Source organism: Saccopteryx bilineata, chromosome 4, assembly GCF_036850765.1.
Source record: "Saccopteryx bilineata isolate mSacBil1 chromosome 4, mSacBil1_pri_phased_curated, whole genome shotgun sequence".
NCBI lineage: Eukaryota > Metazoa > Chordata > Mammalia > Chiroptera > Emballonuridae > Saccopteryx > Saccopteryx bilineata.
This window is the reverse complement of record NC_089493.1, coordinates 53,707,130-53,733,656: the sequence shown is the minus strand read 5'-3', so window position 1 is coordinate 53,733,656 and position 26,527 is coordinate 53,707,130. Positions and strand designations below refer to the sequence as shown.

Here is a 26,527-nt window from a genome sequence, read left to right as displayed (position 1 = left end):
CCCCGGAAGTACTTCCCTTAGGGCTGGGGCCCGCCGGAAGTGGCATAGCGGCAGGGAGGGGTTCTTCACCGGGTCCGGCAGCCGAAGCTCGGTGCTCGGGTTACCCCTGCAGCGACGCCCCCTGGTCCCACCGAAACCACTGCTGCTCCCGCCCCTTCACTCCTCGGCCGCGCAATGGGCACCCGCGACGACGAGTATGACTACCTCTTCAAAGGTGAGGCCGTGGGCTCTCCCACTCTCCACCGAGCCCGTTCGGGGGCCTGGGACACTCCTGGGGGGCTCGCGTGGGGCCACTCCTGCACTGCAATTGGCCTTCCTCAGCCTTTCCCTGTCTGTGTGGTTTGCAGCTCGGCCCCTCTCCCTCCTCTCAGATAGGGTGGCGGGTCCTCCTCACACACCGGTCTCTTAGCGACCTTCTCTTAGGCCTTCGGTAGCCTCAGAGCCCCTAGCCGAGCGTCCTGACGGCAGGCTGGCTGCCTTCTCCCGAATCATCTTCCCATCCCGGGTTTTCGGGCCCCTTCGGAGAGGGCGCCCCTCCCACCATCCACCGTTCGGATCTGGCGCCCCCTGCCCCTCAGCTTCTGCCCGGCCGGGCTCATTCCCCTTCCTGCACCTCTGACGCGCCCTTCGCTCCTCACCTTGCCTCGGCACAGACTGCCACTGCAAGTCTCCTCCTTATCTGCCTCCCTTTCCCTTAGGGAGAGCCGCTCCTCCGCGGCTCCTCACAGCCCTTCCTCCCCTCGGACAGACAGTTCTGCTAGCCAGCTTCTTCCATCCCGGGGCCGGGCCCTCCTTAAAATCGGAGCGGGCCCCCGGCCCCCACCCGCTCCGCAGTTCTCGCCGTCAGTAACCTCGCGCCGCTCCCGGGATTGGTAGCTTTTTTTCTACTTTCCCTCCCCAAGTAGTTTAATAGAGTTCTCCCATTTCTTCTGTGCGACCCTGAGGATGGGGGGTGGGGCAAGAGGGATTGTCCGTCACCCACGCTTGCACTTGTCGCAGTGACCCGGCAGACTGATGTGATTTCCCACTGAGCCTCTTATCGCCTACCCTCCCAACCCAGTGGCATCCAGCCCGGGCTCACTCTTGACTCTGCTCGCGAGAAGGGGTTGCGGATGGGTGGTGGCTGTTATCCTTGCCAGACCTGAAGGCCCAGTTCCTGAGCAGGAAAGGTTGTGCGCTGCACAAATACTGGCCTTGCTTTATCACTATGGACTGGTTGCTTCCTCCTGCTGCACTGGGAGGATCCAGCCTTTCGGTGTTTTTAGAACAGGAAGGGAAGAGCCCTAGTTGGCTACATACCTTTCCCAAAATGTGGGAAGGGAGGGGGGGAGAAGTAATGTGCTCTTTGATTAAATTTAATATTTACTATAATACAAGGAAACATGTAGTGCCCTTGGACGAAATATATTGGAGGGTAGGGAGTGGATAGAAAGAATTGCTCATTGGTTAGTCCGGAAAGACTCCAAATAGTTGTTTTAATCAGCAGAGATAAAGGGTACAGTTTTCAATGAGAAAAGAGTACAGTAAATGCTTTTTTTGTCCAGTGAATGGGCTCTCACTCTGATGCTCGCTCTTTGCTCCTGAATTAGGAGGGCAGCCATCGGTGTTGTGTTGAACAAAGATCATTACCAGGGAGGAAGAAGCCATTACTATTAAAGCTTTACAGTGGAGGGTGGAGTTTAAAGAGTGTTAAGCATAGTGACAGTTTTCTTTGGCAGACTTTGCCATTGGGTACTAAGAATAATTGATCAAATGAAGCAGGTAATATTTCTTTGCTTTACCAGTACTTTTCAAATCTCGGCATACTAACTGATGATATAACCTTATCACCACTTACTCCGCAGGGCCAGAGTGCTGTATTATATGGGATGAGTACCTTCAATAGTCACCCCACCCTCCGTAGTGGAAAGTCATTTATAAGAAGAAGATACTTAATGTATTTTACATACTGTTTGAAGTCATCTGAGGTCAGGTGAAATTACTTGAGTGAGACCCTGGAAACTGGGGTTTCGCTATTAAAGGGAGTTTTGGGAAAAAAATAAGGTGCAGTGGCAGTAGGCAGCTAGGGTACCTTTGAAGTAACTAATTTAGAACAAGATAGACTATCAGAGTATTTCTCCTGTTTAGTTTGTAACTTAAATGTTGGTTATACAGAAGCCACTTTTCTTCACCAAGAATATTATCCTGGATTGACTTAAGGAATTTTAACGTAATTTTGGATTAGACTACTTAGTAACAAGAACTGAGAGCACAAGGCTGTGGAATCACACAGGCCTGGAATTCAAATCCTGGCTCAGGCCTTATTTTCTTTGTGACTTTGAGAAAGTTAACATTTTGAGCCTCAGATCCTTCATTTATAAGAAGAAAATAATATGTACTTCTTAGGACTGTTGTGAGAATTAAATGGGACTGGTTGTAAAATTTTCGTTCCTATGAGGACTCAAATGGTAATAATGTGAAAGAAGTTACTGTGATCTTTTCATTTTTTATAATCTTTATTAGAACATTTAAGTATTAGTAAGGAAACTTAAAACTAGGAACTTCTAAAGTGCTCTTTGTTTCCATGAGTTATGGTTTCATTTGTCATACATTTTGCTGTTTAAGGTAGGATGTTTAAAAATTCTGCTGAGACAGATTTCCACTTTTTTAAAGCTCTTACAGGATATGAGTCACTTTTTTTCCTTATAGTGCTGATTATTTAGCCAAATCCTTATTTGTGTAATTATTATAATTTAAAGTGAAGCAACAATAACTTAATTTTAAAATGATTTTATTCTAGAGATTAGATGAGCTGCAGCTCTCTACTTGGAAGAAGGCTTACCTAGCAAACTTAATAGCTGAGGGAATTGGAAGTTAATGTGTAACTCTAACCAGTTTTAAATGAAAAGATATTTTGATTGTTATAGGCTGGAATGGTCCAAATGGGAATACACTGTGGGGAGAACAGGACAGTTATTCTAAAGTATGTATTTGTTCTTGAACATTAATCTTTAGTTAAACTCAACATTGAGACTTTAAGTGGGGGGTTAATTTTATTTTTGAAACTTTGACTTTTTTATTTCTACTTTTTATTTATTGATTTTTAGAGAGAGGATAGAGCAAGAGAAAAAGGTGAGGGAAGGATCAGGAAGCATCTTCTCATAGTAATTTCTTCTCCTATATGTCTTGACTGAACAAGCCCAGGGTTTTGAACCAGCAACTTCAGCATTCCAGATTAGCCCTTTATCCACTGTGCTATCAAAGGTCAGCCTTGACGTTTTTATTTTAAACACTTTAATTAGAATATTTACCCACAATGTGATTAAGGCCCTGTGGGATACATAAGTGATGTAATCACCTATCATAGTTCATATTTATGAATACTGTGGCGGACACTAATCCAATCAGTCATCCCCCCCCCCCCCCGAAAGTGCTTGGATACTTAGTCTACACCATTGTCTTTTTCTTTCTTTTTTTTTTTTTTTTTCATTTTTCTGAAGCTGGAAACAGGGAGAGACAGACAGACTCCCGCATGCGCCCCACCGGGATCCACCCGGCACGCCCACCAGGGGGCGATGCTCTGCCCATCCTGGGCATCGCCATGTTGCGACCAGAGCCACTCTAGCGCCTGAGGCAAAGGCCACAGAGCCATCCCCAGCACCTGGGCCATCTTTGCTCCAATGGAGCCTCGGCTGCGGGAGGGGAAGAGAGAGACAGAGAGGAAAGCACGGCGGAGGGGTGGAGAAGCAAATGGGTGCTTCTCCTGTGTGCCCTGGCCGGGAATCGAACCCGGGTCCTCCGCACGCTAGGCCGACGCTCTACTGCTGAGCCAACCGGCCAGGGCCTTTTTTCTTTTTCTTTTCAATCAATTAATTAATTTTTAGCGAGAGATAGACAGACAAAAACAGAGAGGAAGGGAGAGAGATGAGAAGCATTAATTTTTTGTTGTGGCATCTTAATTGTTTATTGAATGCTTTCTCATATGTGCCTTTACTGGGGGGGTTCCAGCTGAGCCAGTGACCCCTTACTCAGGCAGGCAACCTTCAGGCTCATTACAATGAGCATGGGTTCGTGTTTGTGATCCCATGCTTAAGCTGATTACCTCAGGGTTTCAAACCTGGGTCCTCAGTGTTCCAGGCTGATGCTTTATCCACTGTGCCACTGTCTGGTTAGGCTACACCATTTTATTTTTAATCTCATTGAAGGTCAGTAGTAATTACCATCAGCTGATTGTCCATGGAAATGATCATAAGAACTTTGTTGTCTTGCATCTTGGTAGTTTTTCTTCCACAGCTGTTGGTTAAGCAACTCAGATTCTGCTGAGTCTGGGAAAACATGTCTAGACTTCAGCCTTATTTTGAATGCATTTTATTTTATTTTATTTTTTATTTTTTATTTTTTTTAAATAAATTTTTATTAATGGTAATGGGATGACATTAATAAATCAGGGTACATATATTCAAAGAAAACATGTCTAGGTTATTTTGTCATCAAATTATTTTGCAAACCCCTCGCCCAAAGTCAGATTGTCCTCCGCCACCCTCTATCTAGTTCTCTGTGCCCCTCCCCCTCCCCCTAACTCTCTCCCTCCCTCCCTCCCATGTCCTCCCTCCCCCCCCACCCTTGGTAACCACCACACTCTTGTCCATGTCTCTTAGTCTCATTTTTATGTTCCACCAATGTATGGAATCATGTAGTTCTTGTTTTTTTCTGATTTACTTATTTCACTCCTTATAATGTTATCAAGATCCCACCATTTTGCTGTAAATGATCCGATGTCATCATTTCTTATGGCTGAGTAGTATTCCATAGTGTATATGTGCCACATCTTCTTTATCCAGTCTTCTATTGAAGGGCTTTTTGGTTGTTTCCATGTCTTGGCCACTGTGAACAGTGAATGCATTTTATTTTAAAGATATTTGATGAGGTATGGTCATATAGTGTGTGGCAAAAGTAGGTTTACTGTTTTTCGTATGGAAAATAATATAATAATTAATACATAATACAAGAATAAACTGTTTTACATACAACTGTAAACCTACTTTTGCCCCATCTTATAGAAAGAGTACAAAGATCTCCAAGTTTATGTATACAAACCAGTATGAGAATTATCAAATATTCCTTTAGGTGATAAAGTTCTGATATGCTACAATTGATTTGTTGAATTAAATTTTAGTTCAGTATATTAGTTTGCCAGGGAGTGTGTATAAAACTAAATGTAGCCTGACCTGTGATGGCGTAGTGGATAAAGTGTTGACCTGGAAAACTGAGGTCACCTGTTCAAAACCCTGGGCTTGCCTGGTCAAGGCATATATGGGAGTTGATGCTTCCTGTTCCTCCCCCCTTCCTCTCTCTCTCTCTCTCTCTCTCTCTCATTCTAACTCTCTCTCCTCTCTAAAATGAATAAATAAACAAAAATTAAAAAATAAAAAAACCTAAATGTAGTTGAATGTAGGAGAAATTTTTAATTAAATAACAATTAATATGTATATTTTTATGGCATTTAGCAGTCTAATATTTGATATCTGTTAAACCAAATTTAGTCAAAGGGGTGAGAGATGGTAGTTAAAATTCAGCAGATAAGGTTAACAAAGTGGTAATAAATATTATCAGGTTATTTTAGAAATACTATAGCTGTTCCATATTTAGATGCTATTATTTATGTTTATATATTTTATCTGGATAACTATAGTTATAAAATGCTTAAAGCACTTTTAACCTAAGATACTAGTTATGAGCCTGATGAGGCGGTGGCGCAGTGGATAGAGTGTCTAGAGCAGGGGTAGTCAGTCTTTTTATACCTACCGCCCACTTTGATATCTCTGTTAGTAGTAAAATTTTCTAACCACCCACCGGTTCCACAGTAATGGTGATTTATAAAGTAGGGAGGTAACTTTACTTTATAAAATTTATAAAGCAGAGTTACAGCAAGTTAAAGCATATAATAATAATTATTTACCAAGTATTTTATGTCGGATTTTCGTTAAGTTTGGCAGAATAAATCTATAAAACAACTTACTATAGTTAAATCTATCTTTTTATTTATACTTTGGTTGCTCTGCTACCGCCCACCATGAAAGCTGGAATGTCCACTAGTGGGCGGTAGGGACCAGGTTGACTACCACTGGTCTAGAGTGTCGGACTGGAACACAGAGGACCCAGGTTCAAAACCCCGAGGTTGCTGGCTTGAGTGTGAGATCATGGTCGTCGTCCCCCCCCTCCTGTCAAGGCACATATGAGAAAGCAATCAATGAATAATTGATACTTCTCATCTTTCTCCCTTCCTGTCTGTCTGTCCCTCTCTCTCTCTGTCACAAAAAAATAAGATACTAGTTATGGAAAACAGAAAAGTCACTGAAAATTCCTTTCTTGAACTACAGGATGTGATCAAATAGTTTGTCACCTTTTTTTTTTTTTAAAAGAGTTCTTTATTTTACAGAGAGAGGAGGTGGGGGAGTGAGAAGTATTAAGTCATAGTTGCTTCACTTTAGTTGATCATTGCTTACTTCTTGCTTGTTGTATGTGCCTTGACCAGGCAAGCCCAGGGCTTCGAACCGGCAACCTCAGCATTCCAGATCATTGCTCTATCCGCTGCGCCACCACAGGCCAGGCTAGTTTGTCACATTTTAAAAATGCAATTAAACATTATCTTAATGAGAGAAACTGATTAGAAATTAAGTTCGAGTTCATGAAATGTTGGCGTTTTGGTTTGTTCTCTAAATCATAGTCAGTGAATTCTCTTCTGTTGCTTAGGTGATTTAATCTATTCTTGTTAATTTTTTTAGTGAGCCTACATGTTAACTGCTTGGTTTGTTTTCTCATTTGGTAACTGAATAAAAGCAACTTTCCTTATTGTGTAATTTCTTAGCATCACCTTGTCAGCACTATTTTTTTTAAGAGAGAGAGAGATAGAAAGGGAGATGAGAAGCATCAACTTGTGGTTGTGTCGCTGTAGTTGTTCATTGATTGCTTCTCATATGTGCCTTGATGAGGGTCTCAAGCCCAGCCAGTGACCTTGGGCCCAAGCCAACAACCTTTGGGCTCAAGCCAGCTACCTTTGGATCATGTTGATAATCTCGTGCTCAAGCCCAATGAGCCTGTACTCATTTCAAACCTGGGGTCTCAGCATTCCAGGTAGATGCTCTATCCACTGCACCATCACCATCAGGTTTGACAGCACTATTCTTAAAAAAACATTATCTTCTGTTGTAATTTAAGATATAATCTTTTGACAAGTGGCTAGTCTTATTTCTGGCAATCTTTTCTATGTCTAGGTGAAATAACTATTTTATACTATAAAAAGCATTCATGAGTCTTGAATTATTTTCAACTAAAGGTGCTGTTTTTTATTAATGTTAAAAATAGCCCTGGCTGGTTGGCTCAGTGGTAGAGCGTCGGCCTGGCATGCGGGGGACCCGGGTTCGATTCCCGGCCAGGGCACATAGGAGAAGCGCCCATTTGCTTCTCCACCCCACCCCCCCCTTCCTCTCTGTCTCTCTCTTCCCCTCCTGCAGCCAAGGCTCCATTGGAGCAAAGATGGCCCGGGCGCTGGGGATGGCTCCTTGGCCTCTGCCCCCTGAGGGGCAGAGCATCGCCCCCTGGTGGGTAGAGCGTAGCCCCTGGTGGGTGTGCCGGGTGGATCCCGGTCGGGCGCATGTGGGAGTCTGTCTGACTGTCTCTCCCCGTTTCCAGCTTCAGAAAAATACAAAAAAAAAAAAAAAATTGGTTACATTGAGTTACTCGGTCTACTGTAGCCCCCCCAGTCAAGGCACATATGAGAAAGCAATCAATGAGAAACTAAGGTGCTGCAATGAAGAACTGATGCTTCTTATCTCTCTCCCTTCCAACCTGTCTGTCTCTATCTGTCCCACTCTCTATCTCTGGTGTGCTCCAGAATTTTAGTAATTAGTTTGTGTGCCATGAGGTGAAAAATGTTAAAAATCGGTTACTTTATGATGGCATAAAGATTTGAGGTTGGGGAGACAATGAACATAATTATTAGTTAAAGTAGAGGTCAAAAGGGAAGAAACCAAAATCTTGACAGGGCTTGAGTATTTTGGAAGGGAAAAGGTGTTTTTTTATTTTCTAAAGGCATTGGCATTCTAGAAGTTATGCACTTTGGCTCCTGAAGAGCTGATTGATATCTGAATGCCTATGAAATGGAAACAGCCAACTTTTTGGTTTATTTTCTTTTCTATTCCCACTTCAAGTGAGGCTTTTATACCTCAGTGCTAGTGTGGGACCAGAAATGATCCAAGGGGTGTTTCCTTGGCAGGACATTCAGCCTCTTGCACTAACAGGCAATAGTGAGTATCCTGTTAAAAAGGTAGGCTTTATTACTGAAACTGGGATTTGACCTTACTTTCATAATGGTGGACATTGGAAACTGACGTATCAATCAACCTTCCTATAAAATTGGAAGTGTACTGTTTTTGTGTTACTTTTTTAAAAATTTTATTTATTTAAAAAAAATTTTTTTTTTACAGAGACAGAGAGTCAGAGAGAGGGATAGATAAGAGACAGACAGACAGGAACGGAGAGAGATGAGAAGCATCAATCATCAGTTTTTCGTTGCGGCCCCTTAGTTGTTCATTGATTGCTTTCTCATATGTGCCTTGACCATGGGCCTTCAGCAGACCGAGTAACCCCTTGCTCGAGCCAGCAACCTTGGGTCCAAGCTGGTGAGCTTTTGCTCAAACCAGATGAGCCCGCGCTCAAGCTGGCGACCTCGAGGTCTCGAACCTGGGTCTTCCGCATCCCAATCTGACACTCTATCCACTGTGCCACTGCCTGGTCAGGCTTTGTATGTTGCTTTTATAACCTTAATATATTCTTCCCTGGTATCCAAACTAAATTATTTATTAATATCTGTGTTTGCCATACTACCATCGCCATCTCTAATTGACTGTATAGATAGAAATAACTACTCCTTATGCTGCATGGAATCACTGCTGCCTGGCTGATTTCTTGGTGAATCAGCTGATAGGGAAAACCAGAAATAGATGCATTTGGTAATATACTCCCTCCAAGACTGTCCAAAGGCCAGCTTCTATATGCTCTTGTGGCAAAGAGTGAATACAGAATGGATTCTGTCTGCCCTCTGACTAGAATGCAGTGAACTCTCAGTTCTCATCTCCATTCTCATTCCATCTTCCTCATCAAATCCCAATTTTTTTTTTTTTGAGAGAGAGAGTGGGGTAGGGAAAGAGAGACAGGAGTATTGAACCGCTCCTATATGTGCCCTAACCAGGGAATCAAACCAGCCATCTCCGTGCTCCAGGAAGATGTTCCAAAGGGCTTAATTAAAAAAAGAGAGGGGGGGGGGGAGGAGAAAGAGGGGAGGGGGAAGAGAAGCATTCATTTGTTATTCCACGCAGTCATGCATTACTTGGTTGTTTCCTGTGTGTGCCCTAACTGGGGATCGAATCCACAACCTTGTCATTTTGGGATGACACTCTTAACTGTGATAACTGGCCAGGACCATTGCATGTTCGATTTTCTAGTCGTGGTGTCTATATCAATTAGCTAGTAAGAAGAAGCATTAGTAGTTCACAGTAGGAATAAGTATAATATTTTCTGAAATGCCTATAAAAATTTTTACAAGGAAAATTAAGCTCAGATTCTATAAATTGGTGAACTCATTTTGTTCCTTAAATTTATATAGACATACTTTAACATGGACATGACACCGTAGTTGCTGGCTTGAGCCCAAGGCCACTGGCTTGAGCAAGGGGTCACTCACTCTGCTGGAGCCCCCCAGTCAAGGCACATATGAGAAAGCAATCAGTGAACAACTAAGTTGCCACAGCTATGAGTTGATACATCTCATCTCTCTCCCTTCCTGTCTGTGTGTCTCTTAACTATCTTTCTGTTTCTCTCTCTCTTAAAAAAATAGAATAGCCCTGGCTGGTTGGCTCAGCGGTAGAGCGTCGGCCTAGCGTGCGGAGGACCCGGGTTCGATTCCCGGCCAGGGCATACAGGAGAAGCGCCCATTTGCTTCTCCACCCCTCTGCCGCGCTTTCCTCTCTGTCTCTCTCTTCCCCTCCCACAGCCAAGGCTCCATTGGAGCAAAGATGGCCCAGGCGCTGGGGATGGCTCTGTGGCCTCTGCCTCAGGTGCTAGAGTGGCTCTGGTCGCAACATGGCGACGCCCAGGATGGGCAGAGCATCGCCCCCTGGTGGGCAGAGCGTCGCCCCATGGTGGGCGTGCCGGGTGGATCCCGGTCAGGCGCATGCGGGAGTCTGTCAGACTGTCTCTCCCTGTTTCCAGCTTCAGAAAAATGGAAAAAAAAAATAGAATAAAAATAAGTTTATATACACGTTTTAAATTAATTAACTGTCTATTTCTCCAGTGTTTTTGAAATTCTTAAGTGTAATATTGCTTTGGTGAAAAAGAATCTCCTTGTATTTATTTAGTAAATAAATGGCCTCCTAATAGTAATTATAGGAAATCAATTCATTTAATCAAAACCTGTTTTAGCCTGACCGGGCGGTGGCGCAGTGGATACAGCATAGACCTGGGACACTGAAGACCCTGATTTGAGACCCTGAAGTCGCTGGCTTGAGCCGAAAGGTTGCTGGTTTGAACAAGATGTCACTGATCTGCTGGAGCACTCCCTCCTCAATCCCTATGAGTTGATACTTCTCAACCGCCTTCCCCACTTAAAAAAAGCTGTTTAAAACAATTCATGAAGTGATAAGTTAAAAGTGTATGTTAGTTGTTGGCTCAGAATTAGTAGTCAGCTTCCTAGGGCCCCTGTTAAACTTAATAAAAGTGTTTGTTTTTGGAGGGAATCTCTGGCTTCCTGCCCATATGATAAATGAAACTATTAAAGGGTCATTGTAGTTTCTGTAATCTGGGTGACAAAGTTTATAAAACTATTCTGCATATGTTAAATGTGTTTCATTTTGCGTAGATGTGAGTCCTGAGGTCACATCCAGTCTGATAAAACTAAGTGGAACATAGTATTCCTTTTTTTCTTTCTCTACAACCACTAATGTCTCCTTTATTGCTTTTATGTCTGATACAAGTTTATATTACAAACTGTTCATTTATATTTCAAGTTCTTCTAAGGCAGCGATTTTCAACATTTTTCACCTCATGGCACACAAACTAATTACTAAAATTCTGGAGCACACCAGAGATAGAGAGAGGGACAGATAGAGACAGACAGGTTGTAAGGGAGAGAGATGAGAAGCATCAGTTCTTCATTGCGGCACCTTAGTTTCTCATTGATTGCTTTCTCATATGTGCCTTGACTGGGGGGGCTACAGTAGACCGAGTAACTCCTTGTTTAAACCAGCGACCTTGGACTTAAGCTGGTGAGCCTTGCTCAAACCAGCTGAGCCACGTTCAAGCTGGCAAACTCGGGGTTTCGAACCTGAGTCCTCTGCGTCCCTGGGTCCTCTGCGTCCCAGTCCCACACTCTGTCCACTGTGCCACCACCTGGTCAGGCACACCAAAAATATTTTTTGCTAATCTGCCAAAAAATAAAAAAATAGGTATAATTTTGATTTGTTCACACTGGACAGCTGTTGTGTTGGCTTTTGTCATTTTTTTATTTGACAGTTTAAGGGAAAAGAGGCCAGTGCCCCTGACTAAATAGTCAGGTACTGCCTGTTTTAAAAATTCTTAAGGTACACCAGTTGAAAATTGCTGTTCTGAGATAGTGTGTTTTTCTCATTCATCTGACATAAAGATCTTTGTCTTTTCAGTTGTCCTTATCGGAGATTCTGGTGTTGGAAAGAGTAATTTGCTGTCTCGATTTACTCGAAATGAGTTTAATCTTGAAAGCAAGAGCACCATTGGAGTAGAGTTTGCCACCAGAAGCATCCAAGTTGATGGGAAAACAATAAAGGCACAGATATGGGACACAGCAGGGCAAGAGCGATATCGAGCAATAACATCAGCGTAAGTCTCATAGCTTTTAAGTTCTGTGAGATAGGCTGCCTTCAAGTGAATTGGTTTTCATCAAGTAAATTAGTTGATTTTTGGTATTGGAAAAGGTACTGGTTTATTTCCCCCTTTTAAGAAGTCTAGCATTAGGATTTTGAAATTTATTTTTAAGTGTGTTTCTAAAAATATATAATACATATACGTGTACAGGTATTTAGTTCTTTCTGGTGTTTCCTTTTCAATTTGTGGTGGTTTTCTGATAGTTACATACATGTTTCTGTTTTCAGATACTATCGTGGAGCTGTAGGTGCCTTATTGGTTTATGACATTGCTAAACACCTCACATATGAAAATGTAGAGCGGTGGCTGAAAGAACTGAGAGATCATGCCGATAGTAACATTGTTATCATGCTTGTGGGCAATAAGAGTGATTTGCGCCATCTCAGGGCAGTTCCTACAGATGAAGCAAGAGCTTTTGCAGGTTGGTGATACGAATTTAATGTTATTACAATGATTCTGTATTTCTTACTGTTCATATCATGCAGTTTTGATAACCTTCCCAATGAGGGTAATAATTAGTTACAGTAGTTTCTAATTAAAAAAGGTAAATGTGAATGAATGCTCAGCAAGGATTGTTGTTTTGAAAGTATATGATGACTGTAGGGTTCTTTTGCTTAACTTTGAGCCATTAAAACACTAGTGTTTTGAGTTTTTGCTGCCAAAAATTGAATATAAGTACTGTATTCTTTTCTCTCCCTGTAAAGAATAGATGAAATCTATTCATTTTGTGCTCCTGTTCCTTTTTACATTACGTCTCTGTTTTACCAAGGTGCTGTCTGTGGGTCTGAGAAGTAGTGGCCCAGGGAGTGTCAAGGACCAATAGGCATTTAGCTGCTTAGGAGTTACAGCTTCTAGCTTTATAGAGGGTCTACCTATCTCTTACTACTGTTCTGGAGGGGCATCCTACCAGCAGGCAGCATTGTATATTGTTGGCTAGTAAAGGTTTTGACCCTCCACTAGTGATTATGCCATTTTCTTTAACAGTTTTTTAGTTTTCCAGGCAAGAAGTTTTGTTTTCAAATAATATAGGATTATAAATGAATCATATATACCCATACATGTTCAGACCATAGCTGTGAGGTTGAAGGACAGTAAGGGATGGAAATAGCTGGGTATTTGATAAATTTACTACATTTTGAGTAGTGTTATTCATTCTGGTGGTAGTATTTAGATGTAGCAAATATTCATTTTAATAAATCCAATAAATTTCTTCTTTTTTTGAATTTTTCCGAAGTGAGAACTGGGAGGCAGACAGACAGACAGACTCCTGCATGCACCTGACCGGGATCTACCCGGTATGCCCACTAGGGGGCGATGCTCTGCCCATCTGGGCAGTTGCTCTGCTGCAATCGGAGCCATTCTAGCACCTAAGGCGGAGGCCATGGAGCTGTCCTCAGCACCTGAGCCAACTTGGCTCTAATGGAGCCTTGGCTGCGGGAGAGGAAGAGAGAGATAGAGAGGAAGGACGGGGAGGGATGGAGAAGCAGATGGGCGCTTCTCCTGTGTGCCTTGGCGGGGAATCAAACCTGAGACTTCACACACCAGGCCGATGCTGTACCGTTGAGCCAACCGACCAGGGTCTCCAATAAATTTCTAATGGTTATTTTTAATTTATTAAAGTGTAAGTAGAATGGTAACCTTATTGTTCAAGAAGTTGGAGAGGTTTTAGGTTAAGAAAGTTCTTTTTTTTTTTTTTACTTAAGAGACTTGAGTGTATTAAGTTTCTTGTATTAAAGTTGGGCAAAACTAAAGTTTTTGTGTCTCCCCACAGAAAAGAATGGTTTGTCATTCATTGAGACATCTGCTTTAGACTCTACAAATGTAGAAGCTGCTTTTCAGACTATTCTGACAGGTAAGACTTGGCATTTTCAGTTTATACCAGTGGGAAATAAAAGTTATAGGAAGGTAATGTAAACAAATGAATTGGGAAACCAAACTTTTCCACACTGAGGATGGTTATCATTTGAGAGCTACTATAGCAAGAGCTGTAAAATTAGTTACAACCTTTGCTTACTGGGCTTTAACTATCCTAATTTACTTGGTTTAGAGTGGGAAAAATATTTTGAAAATTATTTATTCACTGAGACTCATAGACAAAGATAAAAATGAAGCTATTACCAGGGGGAGGGGAGTGAAGGGGGACAAATATATGGTGATGGAAAATGATTTGACTTTGAGTGATGGGCACACAACCCAGTCAGCAATTCAAATGCTATAGAGATGTTTACCTGAAACCTCTGTATTGTTATTGATTAATGCCACCCCATTAAATTTAATTTCTAAATAAATTAAAATTGAAGTAAATTAAATCTAAAAGTAAAATTATTTATTCATTTCTATTATTACCTCAGTCCATGATTTCTGTAATTCATGTTCATAAGCACAAAGCAATTCTTTTTCTTTTCCCTCTTTCTTAGCTTTTCAAAAAAGTTTTTTTAATTACTTTTAATTTATTGTGTACAAAGTAATTCTTAAATGTACTTTTTAAGATAAGTATTGGGGCCTGACCTGTGGTGGCGCAGTGGGATAAAACGTCGACCTGGAACAGTGAGGTTGCCGGTTTGAAACCTTGGGCTTGCCTGGTCAAGGCACATATGGGAGTTGATGCTTCCAGCTCCTCCCCCTTCTCTCTCTCTCCCCTCTCTCTAAAAATCAATAAATAAAAAAGATAAGTATTGGAATTCCAGCTATGGAAAGATATAAATTGCCTTATTGAAATTCAGTAAAGTAAGGGCATTCTTGGTTCTGAAGCAGCTAGGGAAAATATCTTCTTAAAAATTTAAATGAGCCTGACCAGGCGGTGGCGCAGTGGCTAGAGCGTCAGACTGGGATGCGGAGGACCCAGATTCGAGACCCCGGAGGTCGCCTGCTTGAGCACGGGCTCATCTGGTTTGAGCAAGGCTCACCAGCTTGGACCCAAGGTCACTGGCTTGAGCAAGGGGTTACTCGGTCTGCTGTAGCCCCACGGTCAAGGCACATATGAGAAAGCAATCAATGAACAACTAAGGTGTCGCAACGAAAACCTAATGATTGATGCTTCTCATCTCTCTCTGTTCCTGTCTGTCCCTATCTATCCTCTCTCTGAGATAGACTCTCTTTCTGTCTCTGTAAAAAAAAAGAAAGAAAAAAAAATTTAAATGAAATTTAAATTCAATATTTAAATGAAATAACAAAAAGTAAAATTGTCCTGTAATATATTGTAGAAGAACAGGGTGTCTCTTGTGGAGAAAATCAGCTAGTTATTGCAAACACAGAAGTTTAAGTAGTGGGAAAGGAACAAAGTTCATGCTGTTTTGGAATGTGGATGTGCATGCCGATCAGAGCAACCTCAGGGATAGGAAGGCATTTTATTTGTGTTGACTCATATATACTCAGACTTGATTAGATTGACTAATTTAATCTTAATCCTCAAATATTTTGATAAATTGGCTGAAGTACTTTAAAATTCTATGTTAATTTTAAGAACTCACTAGTTTTTAGTACATAGTATATAGTCTTGTCCTGAAAAGTCTGTAGAGGAAAGATTAAATAAATGAGTTTCCAATTAAATGTAATAAGATTTTACCTTTTTTTTTTTTGTATGCAGCACTTGTAATAGAGGTAAACAGATTTTTTAACTTTTAAATGTTTTATTTTACTATAAAAATGTAGGAAACAAGCCTGGATTTAAGAGCATGGACTTGGAGACCTGACTTGGGTTTTAGTCCTGCCTCCTCCCCTTATTAGCTCTATAATCTTAGGTAGTTATTTAACCTTTGTAGGCCTTAGTTTTTTTTTGGGGGGGAGGGGTTAGTTTGTTTTTGTTTGTTTGGTCTATAAAATTTAAATGTTTCGTGGAGTTCTGTTATTTTTCCTTTTGGAGAGGATCTGTATTTACAATAAATACCTGTGATATGATTTGACTCAACTGTTAGGTTGTGACTTCAAGAGTTTTTTGTCTTTACCACCCACAGAAAAGAATTGTCACAGACATCTTCTCTAGACTTTACTCATGTACTTAATGAGTACATGAGTTTGTGCATGTAAAATATTTACCAAATCTATCCCTGGTACATAGTAAACATTTGAGAAATTAGCTAAACAGAAGTTAAGGCATGAAAATCATAATTAAAAAAGAAACTAAATATTGGTGATTTGCATACCTGTTTTGTTAATTCTTTCATGTATTGAAAATAGTAACTAAAAGAACTGATACTGGGGTTGGATAGTCTTTGGAACATTGTAACTTTCATTTAGAATCTTATCTGTGTCCAGTTCCTTTGCGGATGGTTTCAAGCCAGCAAGATTTGACTAAATCTGCAATATGTGTGCAAATCCTACTTTTTCCCCCTTTATAACCACTTGTGTGGATTCTTTTGGGTCAGTGTGTAGAGTACTAAATTTAGATTCAGGAGTAGTAGGCTTTTACTTTTTATCACTTTGCTTCTACTCCCTCTGTAACTAAGGTCACTGAATTTCTCTGGTCCTCAGATTCCTAGTGTCTTTTTTTTATTTTTTGGTGACAAAGACACAGAGAGGGCCAGACAGACAGGAAAGGAGAGAGATGAGAAGCAACAATTCTTTGTTGCGACACCTTAGTTGTTCATTGATTGCTTTATCATATGTGCCTTAACGGGGGGGGGGGGGGGGGGGGGCTACAGCAGATCAAGTGACCCCTTGCTCAAGCCAGCGACTTTGGGCTCAGGCTGGTGAGCCTTGCTTAAACCAGATGAGCCCGTGCTCAAGCTGATGACCTTGGGGTTTCGAACCTGGGTCCTCAGCATCCCAGTCTGTCGCTCTATTCACTGCGCCACTGGCTAGTCCGGCAGATTCATAGTGTCTTAAGATGAGTCAACATCATCTTGAAGGAATGAGTCTCTTAAGGACTCTAAAAATGTCATTTGAAAAACTTTTTAGTCAGTCCTTGTTGTCGGGTTATTTTTTATGTCCCATCAAACTTCCTCTGCTATAAATCTATCCCATTATTCTGATCTGATTTTCTAGCCTATATTCTGATATTAAGCAAAGGTTGAGACCAAGGCTTTCATCTACTGTGAACTATTGTATATATCATTTGTAACATTGAATCTATGATGTACTCAAACATGAACTAATCAATAAACAGTGCTATCTACTTGAAATTGAGCTGTTTTGTCTCTAAATATGAGGGACATCTGGTTTTGTCCTACAGTTTATTCTAGACTAAACTTTTATTGTTGCTTAACTAATATTACTTGAAAACAAACGAGACTTTAGCTCACCTATTATCACTTTTCCTCTCTGTATTCACTATTTCCTCAGCTTCCTGCATAACTTCCAGTGTTGATCTATGTGATCAGAGATCACTGCATATGGCAGTAGACATCTGTGCTGTTTTGCAAGTGTTAGGATGTTTGTTCTAAACTTAGTCTTTTTTGTTTTCTTTTTTTTTAACCAATGGGAGTATTAATGCATTGAAAAAACAAAAAAGAGAAAAAATCTCATTAGGCTTAATTCACCTTAAATGTTAGCCACATTAAGGGAACATTTGCATTGTATTTTGATTTTGCTTAGTGTTCATGTTATTGCTTAGAGATACAGGAAGGGAGAGAGATACAAGAACATCGGTTGACCTGTTCCTATATGTGCCCTGACCAGGGATCAAACCAGCATCTGTCGTTTGGGATGATGCTCTAATCAACCTAGCTATCTAGCCAGGGCACTTTTTAATTTGTTTTTTTTAGCGAGAGGAGGGGAGGCAGAGACAGACTCTAGCTTGCGCCCCAACCGAGAGCCACCTGGCAAGCCCACTAGAGGGCGATACTCTACTCATCTGGGGCCATTGCTCCGTGCAACTGGAGCTAATTTTTTAGTGCCTGAGCTGGAAGCTGTGGAACCATCCTCAGTGCCTGGGGCCAGCTCACTCCAATCAAGCCATGGCTGCGGGAGGAGAGTAGGAGAGAGAGAAAGGGAGGAGTAGAGAGAGAGAAAGAGAGAGAGAGAAGCAAGAAGGGGAGGGGTGGACAGGCAGATAAGTGCTTCTCCTGTGTGCCCTGACTGGGAATTGAACCTGGGACTTCCACACACCGGGCCTGCGCTCTACCACTGAGCCAACCGGTCACGGCCTACTTTTTCATTTTTAAGATGCAAAATTATGTATTGAAAAATTTATCTACATCATTACTCCAAAGTTAATTATGTTGCTTGTTTTAGAATAGACCTAAATAGGCATTTTTGACATACATGAATTTGACTGTAACTCCATGACATAATTTTGCTGGTGGTATTTTTTTTAGAGGTAATTAGCTAGTATATAAGTGAGCTTAGTAGATTGCCCAGTCTATGCTTGTCAGTGCAGTTTTGTTTTCTTTCATCCTCAGATTCACTAAGGAATGTTTTTAATATATACTTTCCACAGTCTATTTTATTTTTCTTTTAACTTTGAATTTTGACAATTTTAGTCTTAAAGAAATGTTACAATAATAGTACAAAGAATTCACACATACTCTTTACCCAATTCCCCAAATGTTGATATTTTACCATCTCTGCTTTATTCTTTTTTCTTCTTGCTATATACATATTAAATTTTTGTACCATTTCAAGTGATACATACTGCTCCTTATATCTATGTACTTTTATTGTGTATTTCCTAAAAACAAGGATATTCAAAACCATAGTACAGTTCTCAAAATCAGAGTTAGATAGGAACTCTAAAGATCAATCTGTAACTGCAGACTTATTCAGATTTTGTTGGTTCCAATTACTGGAAAAATAAAGTTGTAATCGGGCCACACATTGTATTCAGCTCTTGTATTTCTTTAGTTTCTACTAATCTGGAACAGTTTGTTGGTCTTTTGTTTACTAAAAATTTTTAAAGTATATACAGGTCAGTTATTATGTAATATACTTCTGTTTGGGTTTTTGCCTGCTGTTTCCTTATGATTAAATTCATGTTATGTATTTTAAGCAGGAACAAAAGTGTGCTCAGTGCATCATGTTAGGAGGCTCATGATATTGGTTTGTTTTACTTACTACTGGTGACGTTAACTTTTTAAAATATTTTTATTTATTGCCTTACCATCGAACTGGAACACCGAAGTCCCCGGTTTGAAACCTCAAGGTTGCCAGCTTGAGCATGGGCTCCTCAGCTTAAGTGTGGGCTCAGCCCCTGGGCTTGAGTATGGGATCATTGACATGATCCCAAGGTAACTGGCTTGAGCAAGGGTTCACTGCCTTAGCTTGAGCCTCCTACCCCCAGTGTCAAGTAATCAATGCACAACTAAAGTTAAGCAACTACGAGTTGATGCCTCTTACTCTCACTTCCTTCCTGTCTCTTTTTCACTCAAATCAATAAAAAAAATTAAGAAAAATAAAAAAACGATGTAGTTTCCAGATATAAATTGTTCTTAAAGTTTTTTTTTGTTTGTTTGTTTTTTGTTTTTTTTTTTTGTTTTTTTGTTTTTTTGTTTTTTTTATTACAGAGGCAGAGATAGACAGGGACAGACAGACAGGAATGGAGAGAGATGAGAAGCATCAATCATCAGTTTCTCGTTGCGCGTTGCGACTTCTTAGTTGTTCATTGATTGCTTTCTCACATATGCCTTGACCGCGGGCCTTTAGCAGACCGAGTAACCCCCTGCTGGAGCCAGCGACCTTGGGTCTAAGCTGGTGAGCTCTTTGCCCAAGCCAGATGAGCCCGCGCTCAAGCTGGCGACCTCGAGGTCTCGAACCTGGGTCCTTCCACATCCCAGTCCGACGCTCTATCCACTGCGCCACCACCTGGTCAGGCTTCTTAAAGTTTTTTATTTATTGATTGATTTTAGAGAGAGAGAAACGTTGATTTGTTATTCTACTTATTTATGCATTCATTGGTTGATTCTTGCATGTGCCCTGACTGGGGATCAAACCTGTAACCTTGGTATATTGGGAGGATGCTCTGTCCAAACTGAGCTATCTGGTCAGTACATGGTGATGTTAACTTTGATCACTTCGTTATTAAGGTGATATCTGCCAGGTTTTTACATGTAATTAATAAGTCTGAGCCCTCTTTTTAGTATGAAGATCAAATCCTTTTGTGGTTGAAAGAATTTTAATTTAGTTAACATATTGATTTAAAAGTGTAGTGAGAGTTTTCAGGCACTACAGTAGTCTCCCCTTACCTGCAGTTTTACTTCCCTCTCAGTTTTAGTTACCCATAGTCAACTATATTCCAAAAATATTCAATTCCAAAAAGTAAACAATTCATAAGTTTTAAATTGTATGCCGTTTTGAGTAGTGCGATGAAATCTTGTACCCTTCTACTCTGTGCTGCCCAGGATGTCTACTCTTGTACCCTTCTCCTCTGTGCTACCTTTGTCCTGCGTTTCCTGTTGTGTACACTAGCCTGCCAGTTATCACTTTGTAGCCCTTTTGGTTATCAGGTGACTATATAGCAGTGCTTCAAGTAACCCTTATTTTGCTCAGAAATGGCCTGAAAGCACAAAGAGTAGTGATGCTAGTAGATATGCCAGAGGAACTACAATACTATATAAAATACTTCAATGAGTGGAAAGGCTTATATGTATAGGGAAAAACATAGTATATATAGAATTTGGTATATGATCTGTGGTTTTAGGTATGCACTGAGAGTTTTGGAATGTATCTCCTGCAGATAAGGGGGGTGGGGGAGACTACTGTAATTTTATTAGAATAGTGAGATGCTCTTAATTGGGTGTAGTAGTATCCTTGTTCTTGGCACGTGGCAACTTTATTATTTTTTTCAATTTTTTAATTGATTTTAGGGAGAGGAAGGGAGACAGAGACAGAAACATTGAGCTGTTCTTTTATATACCCTGACCAGGGATTGAACCTGCAACCTTTGCATATTGGGATGGTGTTCTGACCAACTGAGCTATCCAGCCAGGTTATAGCAACTTTTAAATACTTGTCAGTATATCAAATTGGAACTTTTTTTTTTTTTTTTTTTTTTTTTTTTTCATTTTTCTGAAGCTGGAAACAGGGAGAGACAGTCAGACAGACTCCCGCATGCGCCCGACCGGGATCCACCTGGCACGCCCACCATGGGGCGACGCTCTGCCCACCAGGGGGCGATGCTCTGCCCATCCTGGGCATCGCCATGTTGCGACCAGAGCCACTCTAGCGCCTGAGGCAGAGGCCACAGAGCCATCCCCAGCGCCCGGGCCATCTTTGCTCCAATGGAGCCTTGGCTGCGGGAGGGGAAGAGAGAGACAGAGAGGAAAGTGCGGCGGAGGGGTGGAGAAGCAAATGGGCGCTTCTCCTGTGTGCCCTGGCCGGGAATCGAACCCGGGTCCTCCGCACGCTAGGCCGACGCTCTACCGCTGAGCCAACCGGCCAGGGCTGGAACATTTTTTGACCTTTGAGAAATTTACATGGTGAGCAGTGGTTTTGAAGAAGACCTAAACATTTCTGACTTAGTTTGTACTTAAGCTTTAGTGGAATAACTCAGGCCTCTGCTGTTTTTAGTTTTTGGAGGCATTGAAGAATTTTAGTTCTGTTTCTCAATTTTGAACAGTGGCATTTGACTTTCTTATAATTTACTTTGCAACTTGATTCATACTTCCATTAGAATAGAAATAGGTTATATGTCTTTTATTTAACTTTACGTGGTTATATTTTAAAACTATCTTACATTAATGTTTTACTTCATATTTAGATATAGAAGATATTCTTACATAAGAATGATGAAGCAGAATTCCTTTTCTTTCTAACCTCACCTATTCTTTGGATATCTTGAAAAGGGACTGCACAGGAATTGGTGTATCATATACATTTGCTCCTAAAGGAGAACTTGCCCTCGAAAAAGGAAAATATTTGTGTCTGGTTTAGCAAGTTACTAGTCCTATTCCCTTCACCCCATTTAAATAAGCCTTTCTAAGCAGATACCAGCTGAAAAGCTACCTGCATCCTATTTTCTTATCAGTTTCCTTTTTATAATGACATAGCTGCTAGACATAAGAGACATTAAGTAAATTAGTTGTGTAGCCTGTTTGTGCCCATTCTAACAGAAAGAAACATTTTCCCCTAATTTTCTGACCAATATATTTATTTATTGCCTTGTTATTATTTTTATTAGCAGATATCTTTTTGGTGACTACAGCAAATGTAGCAGTAATTCGTTTCTACAAAACAATATGCATACTGTTATAGTTGTAGGCAGTTATACAACACTGCTCAAATTTCTTGCTTTGTAATGAGATCTCTTTAATTATTTAGCTTTCTATGTTCTCTGAGAAAGCTTCTTTTTTCTCCCAGTATTTGCTTTTCATGTAAGAACCTACATAATATTTTTTTTGGTTCTCCTAACTTAATGTTTAATAAAACTTAAGACAATTAAAAATTTGTAGAGGGTCACATTTAATCATATGCACTTGAAAAAGAAGAGCCAGCCATCCAGTTTGGGATTAGAGAGAAAACATAAAGAATAACAAATGAATGGTATAGTTTTACAGTAAGTTGATAATTACCTTTATTCCTTAGACACTGGCCTGATTGAACGACTTTTTTTTATCCTTGACACCCTCCATCCCATCCCTTTTCAATGAAAATAATCTAAATGAAGATTCCATAGCCTTTGTTGGTCCTGTTTTTTTTTTTAATTCTAGTCAATAGCCTTTATTTTTTGTAATCTATTTTTTTCTCTTGATGCTTCTTAAACTTTGAACCACTGTCAACCTTCTCAAACATGAATCTTAGCACCACTCATCCCTACACCAAATCATAAAAAAGGACACTAGCTGTCAGTGTTTTTATTAGTTTACATATTCAGTTGACTGGTATAGCTTGCTGTTCAGCTTTAGGGAAGTTAGTTGTTAATTTGGAGAAAGTGTGTCAATTTAGTTTGCACATTTCTTTTTCTTTAACATTTTGTTAAGGAAAGTTTCCAAAAAACTAAAGTAGGATAGTGTCATGAACTCCACATAGCTGTCAACCATCAGTTCCTGGCCAGTCTTTTCTCCACCTACTTCCTCCACCATTATTTTGAAAGAAATCCCAGACATTATTTCATTTGTAAACATTTTATGATGTATATCTGAAAGATTAGGACTAAACCCCATAACAACAAAACCACTTAAAATTAACAGTAATTTCTCATTATCATTTATAATCCAAAATATATTAAATTTCCTCTCTTAATTTTTTTCACACCTCAAATTAGAATCCAAATGATGTTCATATTGCAGTTGGTTGACATGTTCTTGGAGCCTTTTGAAAACATAGTTCCATTTTCTTTTACCCTATAGTTCATATTTAAAAATTTTTTAAGTATATTACAAAAATAATATAGTGAACACAGTATGCCCTTCATCTAGAGTCAACTTTTCACATTTGGTTTATTTTTACTTGTATATGTATACGTTTCCCCCCTTTGCTCAAACTGTGGAAAATAAATGGCAGACATTGTGACACTTTACAACTGAATACTTGAACATTTCTCTCCTAAAAACAAGGCATTCTGCAGAATCACAATACCATACACTGTGCCAAGATATTTATTATACTGTATGATATAATGTGCAGTTCATATTCAGTTTTTTCCACGTGTTCTAATAGTGCCCTTTATAGATTTGTGGGTTTCTTTGTTTTTGTTTTTATTTTTTTGGTGAGAGGTGGGAGATAGTGAGGCAGACTCCCGCATGTGTCCCAACTAGGATCCACCTGGCAACATCATCTTGGGTGGATGCTTGGAGTACTGAGCTATTTTTAACACCTGAGGCTGTTGTGCTCCAATAGAGCTATCCGCAGGTTCTGGGACTATGCTGGAACCAATCGAGCCACTGGCTATGGGAGGGGAAGGAATGGGAGGAAGCAGATGGTTGCTTTTCCTGTGTGCCCTCACCAGGAATCAAACCTGGGATGTCCATACGCTGGGCTGATGCTCTACCAACTGAGCCACTGGCCAGGACCTAGATTTGGTTTTTACTCGGGATGATGCTCCAACCAACTGAGCTACCCTGCCAGGGCTGATTATTAAATTTTATTTAGTTAATTTAAACAGGTGGCTACTGTATTGAACAGCACAGATATAGAACATTTATCCCTATTTCTATTAATTCTTTTTAAAAGATTTTATTTATTGATTTTAGAGAGTGGAGATAGAGAGAGAAGTGTGAGGGAGGGCAGGAACCATCAACTCCTAGTTGCTTCTTATATGTTCCTTGCCTGGGCAAGCCTGGGACTTCAGACCAGTGACCTCAACATTACAGGCTGACGGTACATCCACTGTGCCACCACCAGGTCAGACTGTCCCCATTTAAAAAATGTATTTTATGACAACTTTTTTAGAGTCTTGGCTGGTTGTTTTGTAGTGTCCCTCTATCTCATTTTATCTAGTTGCTTCCTCATGATAAATTAATTTTAAACATTTTTGGCAGGAATACATACCTTTCATGGAATACATTGTATCTTTCATAGCCTATCATAAAAGGAGGCTTATCATGTCGGTTTGTTCCATTTTTAGGATTCCCTTACCTTTTGAGGATATTTGGGATTGGGGGAGCACTGGGAGAACAAAGATAAATAAGATACATTTTCTGCTCCTAAGGAGTTTATAATCTTGTCAGAAGGAACTACTCTTAGGCAGTGCAATATAAGACCAAATAAAACGTGCTAAAGATACTTGCTGTAGAGGACTTTAATAACATTTATCCATGTAGTTAGTTACTTATCAAACCCCTACTGTCGGCTATATGCTGGAGATAAAGCAATGAATAAGATATACACAATTTTGTTCCCTATAGAGTTTAGTGGAAGTAGACACGAAACAATTAGTTTTGATAAGTGGCATTTAAAATCTTAAATTGCCTGTGTTGCATAATAATTTAATTACATTTTAACTTTAGTTCAGGAGGAACTGATAAACATGATCTTTCCTTCCATTTCCAAGAGTTCTTTGGGCTTTTGGCATGTTTATGAAGTTGGGCTTTTCTCTACAGAACCAGAAAAAGTATCTTAATGTGCCTAATAATGCAAATTTATTTTAATTTTTCTGTGATTCAGTGTAGGTGTATGTAGGTTTTTTGATTAGGGTACAATGAAAATACTCTCATGGTTTAATTTAGATTTAAGCCCATAAACTATGAAATCTCTGTAAACCAAGATTTATGGACTGATGGATCTTTCCTTCTGAAATGGAAAACCTTTGTTTCTCTTATTAACCTAAGGAAAATTGTTAACATAATGGGTTGACTCTGACCAGTGGCTGTTTGAAAACAAAACTTTAAATTTATGCATTCTTTGTTCAGTTTATTTGCAGTTTTTACTGTAAATGTATCTTCTACCTCTATGTTATCTTTTCTGTCAATTATTAATGGGTCTATTCAAAATTATTTGTTTCTTTCTTTTTTTCACTCAGAGATTTACCGCATTGTTTCCCAGAAGCAAATGTCAGACAGACGTGAAAATGACATGTCTCCAAGCAACAATGTGGTTCCTATTCATGTTCCACCAACCACTGAAAATAAGCCAAAGGTGCAGTGCTGTCAGAACATATAAGGCGCTTCTCTTCTCCCCTAGAAGGCTGTGTATAGTCCGTTTCCCAGGTCTGAGATTTAAATATATTTGTAATTCTGTGGTTACTTTTGTGTTTCATTACTTCCTCATACTTAACGAATTTTTCATGTTTTAAGTCTTTTGATTTTAGCTTTATAAAATCATTCATTTGTTTCAAATGACTGCAGCTTTATTTCATGCTATGGCTTCACTGCCTTAGTTTAATAAACTGAATGTTTGGATTCCTCAATTATTGTTTACTTTTCATCTTGGAAACCTGTCACTGTAGGACATAATAGAACTTGATCACTTGAAGCTTGGACCTGTTGGTCTTGATCAAATCAAACTAAGAAGACTTTAAAAATAAGCTATTGTTTTTGCCACAGAGAAGCTGGCAGCTTATATATAATTCATACACTCTTCTTTTAGTGCAGTATATATTTCCACAAATCTAAGAATTGCCCTATAAACATAGCAGGATTTTGAGAGCTTGAAAACTTTCCATTATTCTGGAGGTCACTTACTAAAATGCCTTAATATAGGGTTATGTAGTTCAGTAATTTTTGTTTTTAATTTTTATAAGCATCAAAGTTCATTCGAGAGGGCACTTTTTTTCTCTGGACAAGATTATCTTAAACACAAGAGACTTTTGTGGCTTCAGTTGTGGTATGGTTATGGGTCCATACGTTAAATGGTACTGCCTGGCAGTCTGGGAACTGGAGAGACTGCTGGAAATCCATCTGAGTGCCTCTGTTGTAATGATCAGGCGGCCAAAGTTTAATGATGTCATTTAACTTATCTAATTTCCCAGCAGTATGTAGCATTTTACTGCTCAGACAATAACTGGTTTAATACTCACTTAATATTGAATTGTAAAGTATTAATTTTGTCTCAAAAATCTTCCATTAAATGAAATGCAACCTAGTTTTGTCACCATATTCACCAGCAGGCATGGATAATTATTTTAGTGATGCTGATTTTTTAGTTTTGCAGTCTGTTATGGAATATAGTCCAGTTAAATATTTGGTTTTAGTATGTCAAAAGAATACAGTGAAAGGTTAATTTCTGCTCAAGTGGTATTACTTAAAGGCATGTATTCTTTTCGTACTTAAGATGAAATAGTACT

The 26,527-nt window shown here is 39.9% G+C and overlaps 1 protein-coding gene across 1 annotated transcript; it reads left to right on the top strand.

Annotated features, from left to right (window-relative positions):
* The first annotated feature begins 31 nt into the window (after positions 1 to 31).
* On the top strand, positions 32 to 25,651 carry RAB11A (RAB11A, member RAS oncogene family). The gene is made up of 5 exons (XM_066273946.1): positions 32 to 214; positions 11,694 to 11,889; positions 12,162 to 12,355; positions 13,706 to 13,786; positions 25,265 to 25,651. Exons 1-5 carry the CDS (start codon positions 175 to 177, stop codon positions 25,402 to 25,404), a joined length of 651 nt encoding a protein of 216 aa, XP_066130043.1. The 5' UTR covers positions 32 to 174; the 3' UTR covers positions 25,405 to 25,651.
* Positions 25,652 to 26,527: the final 876 nt, after the last annotated feature.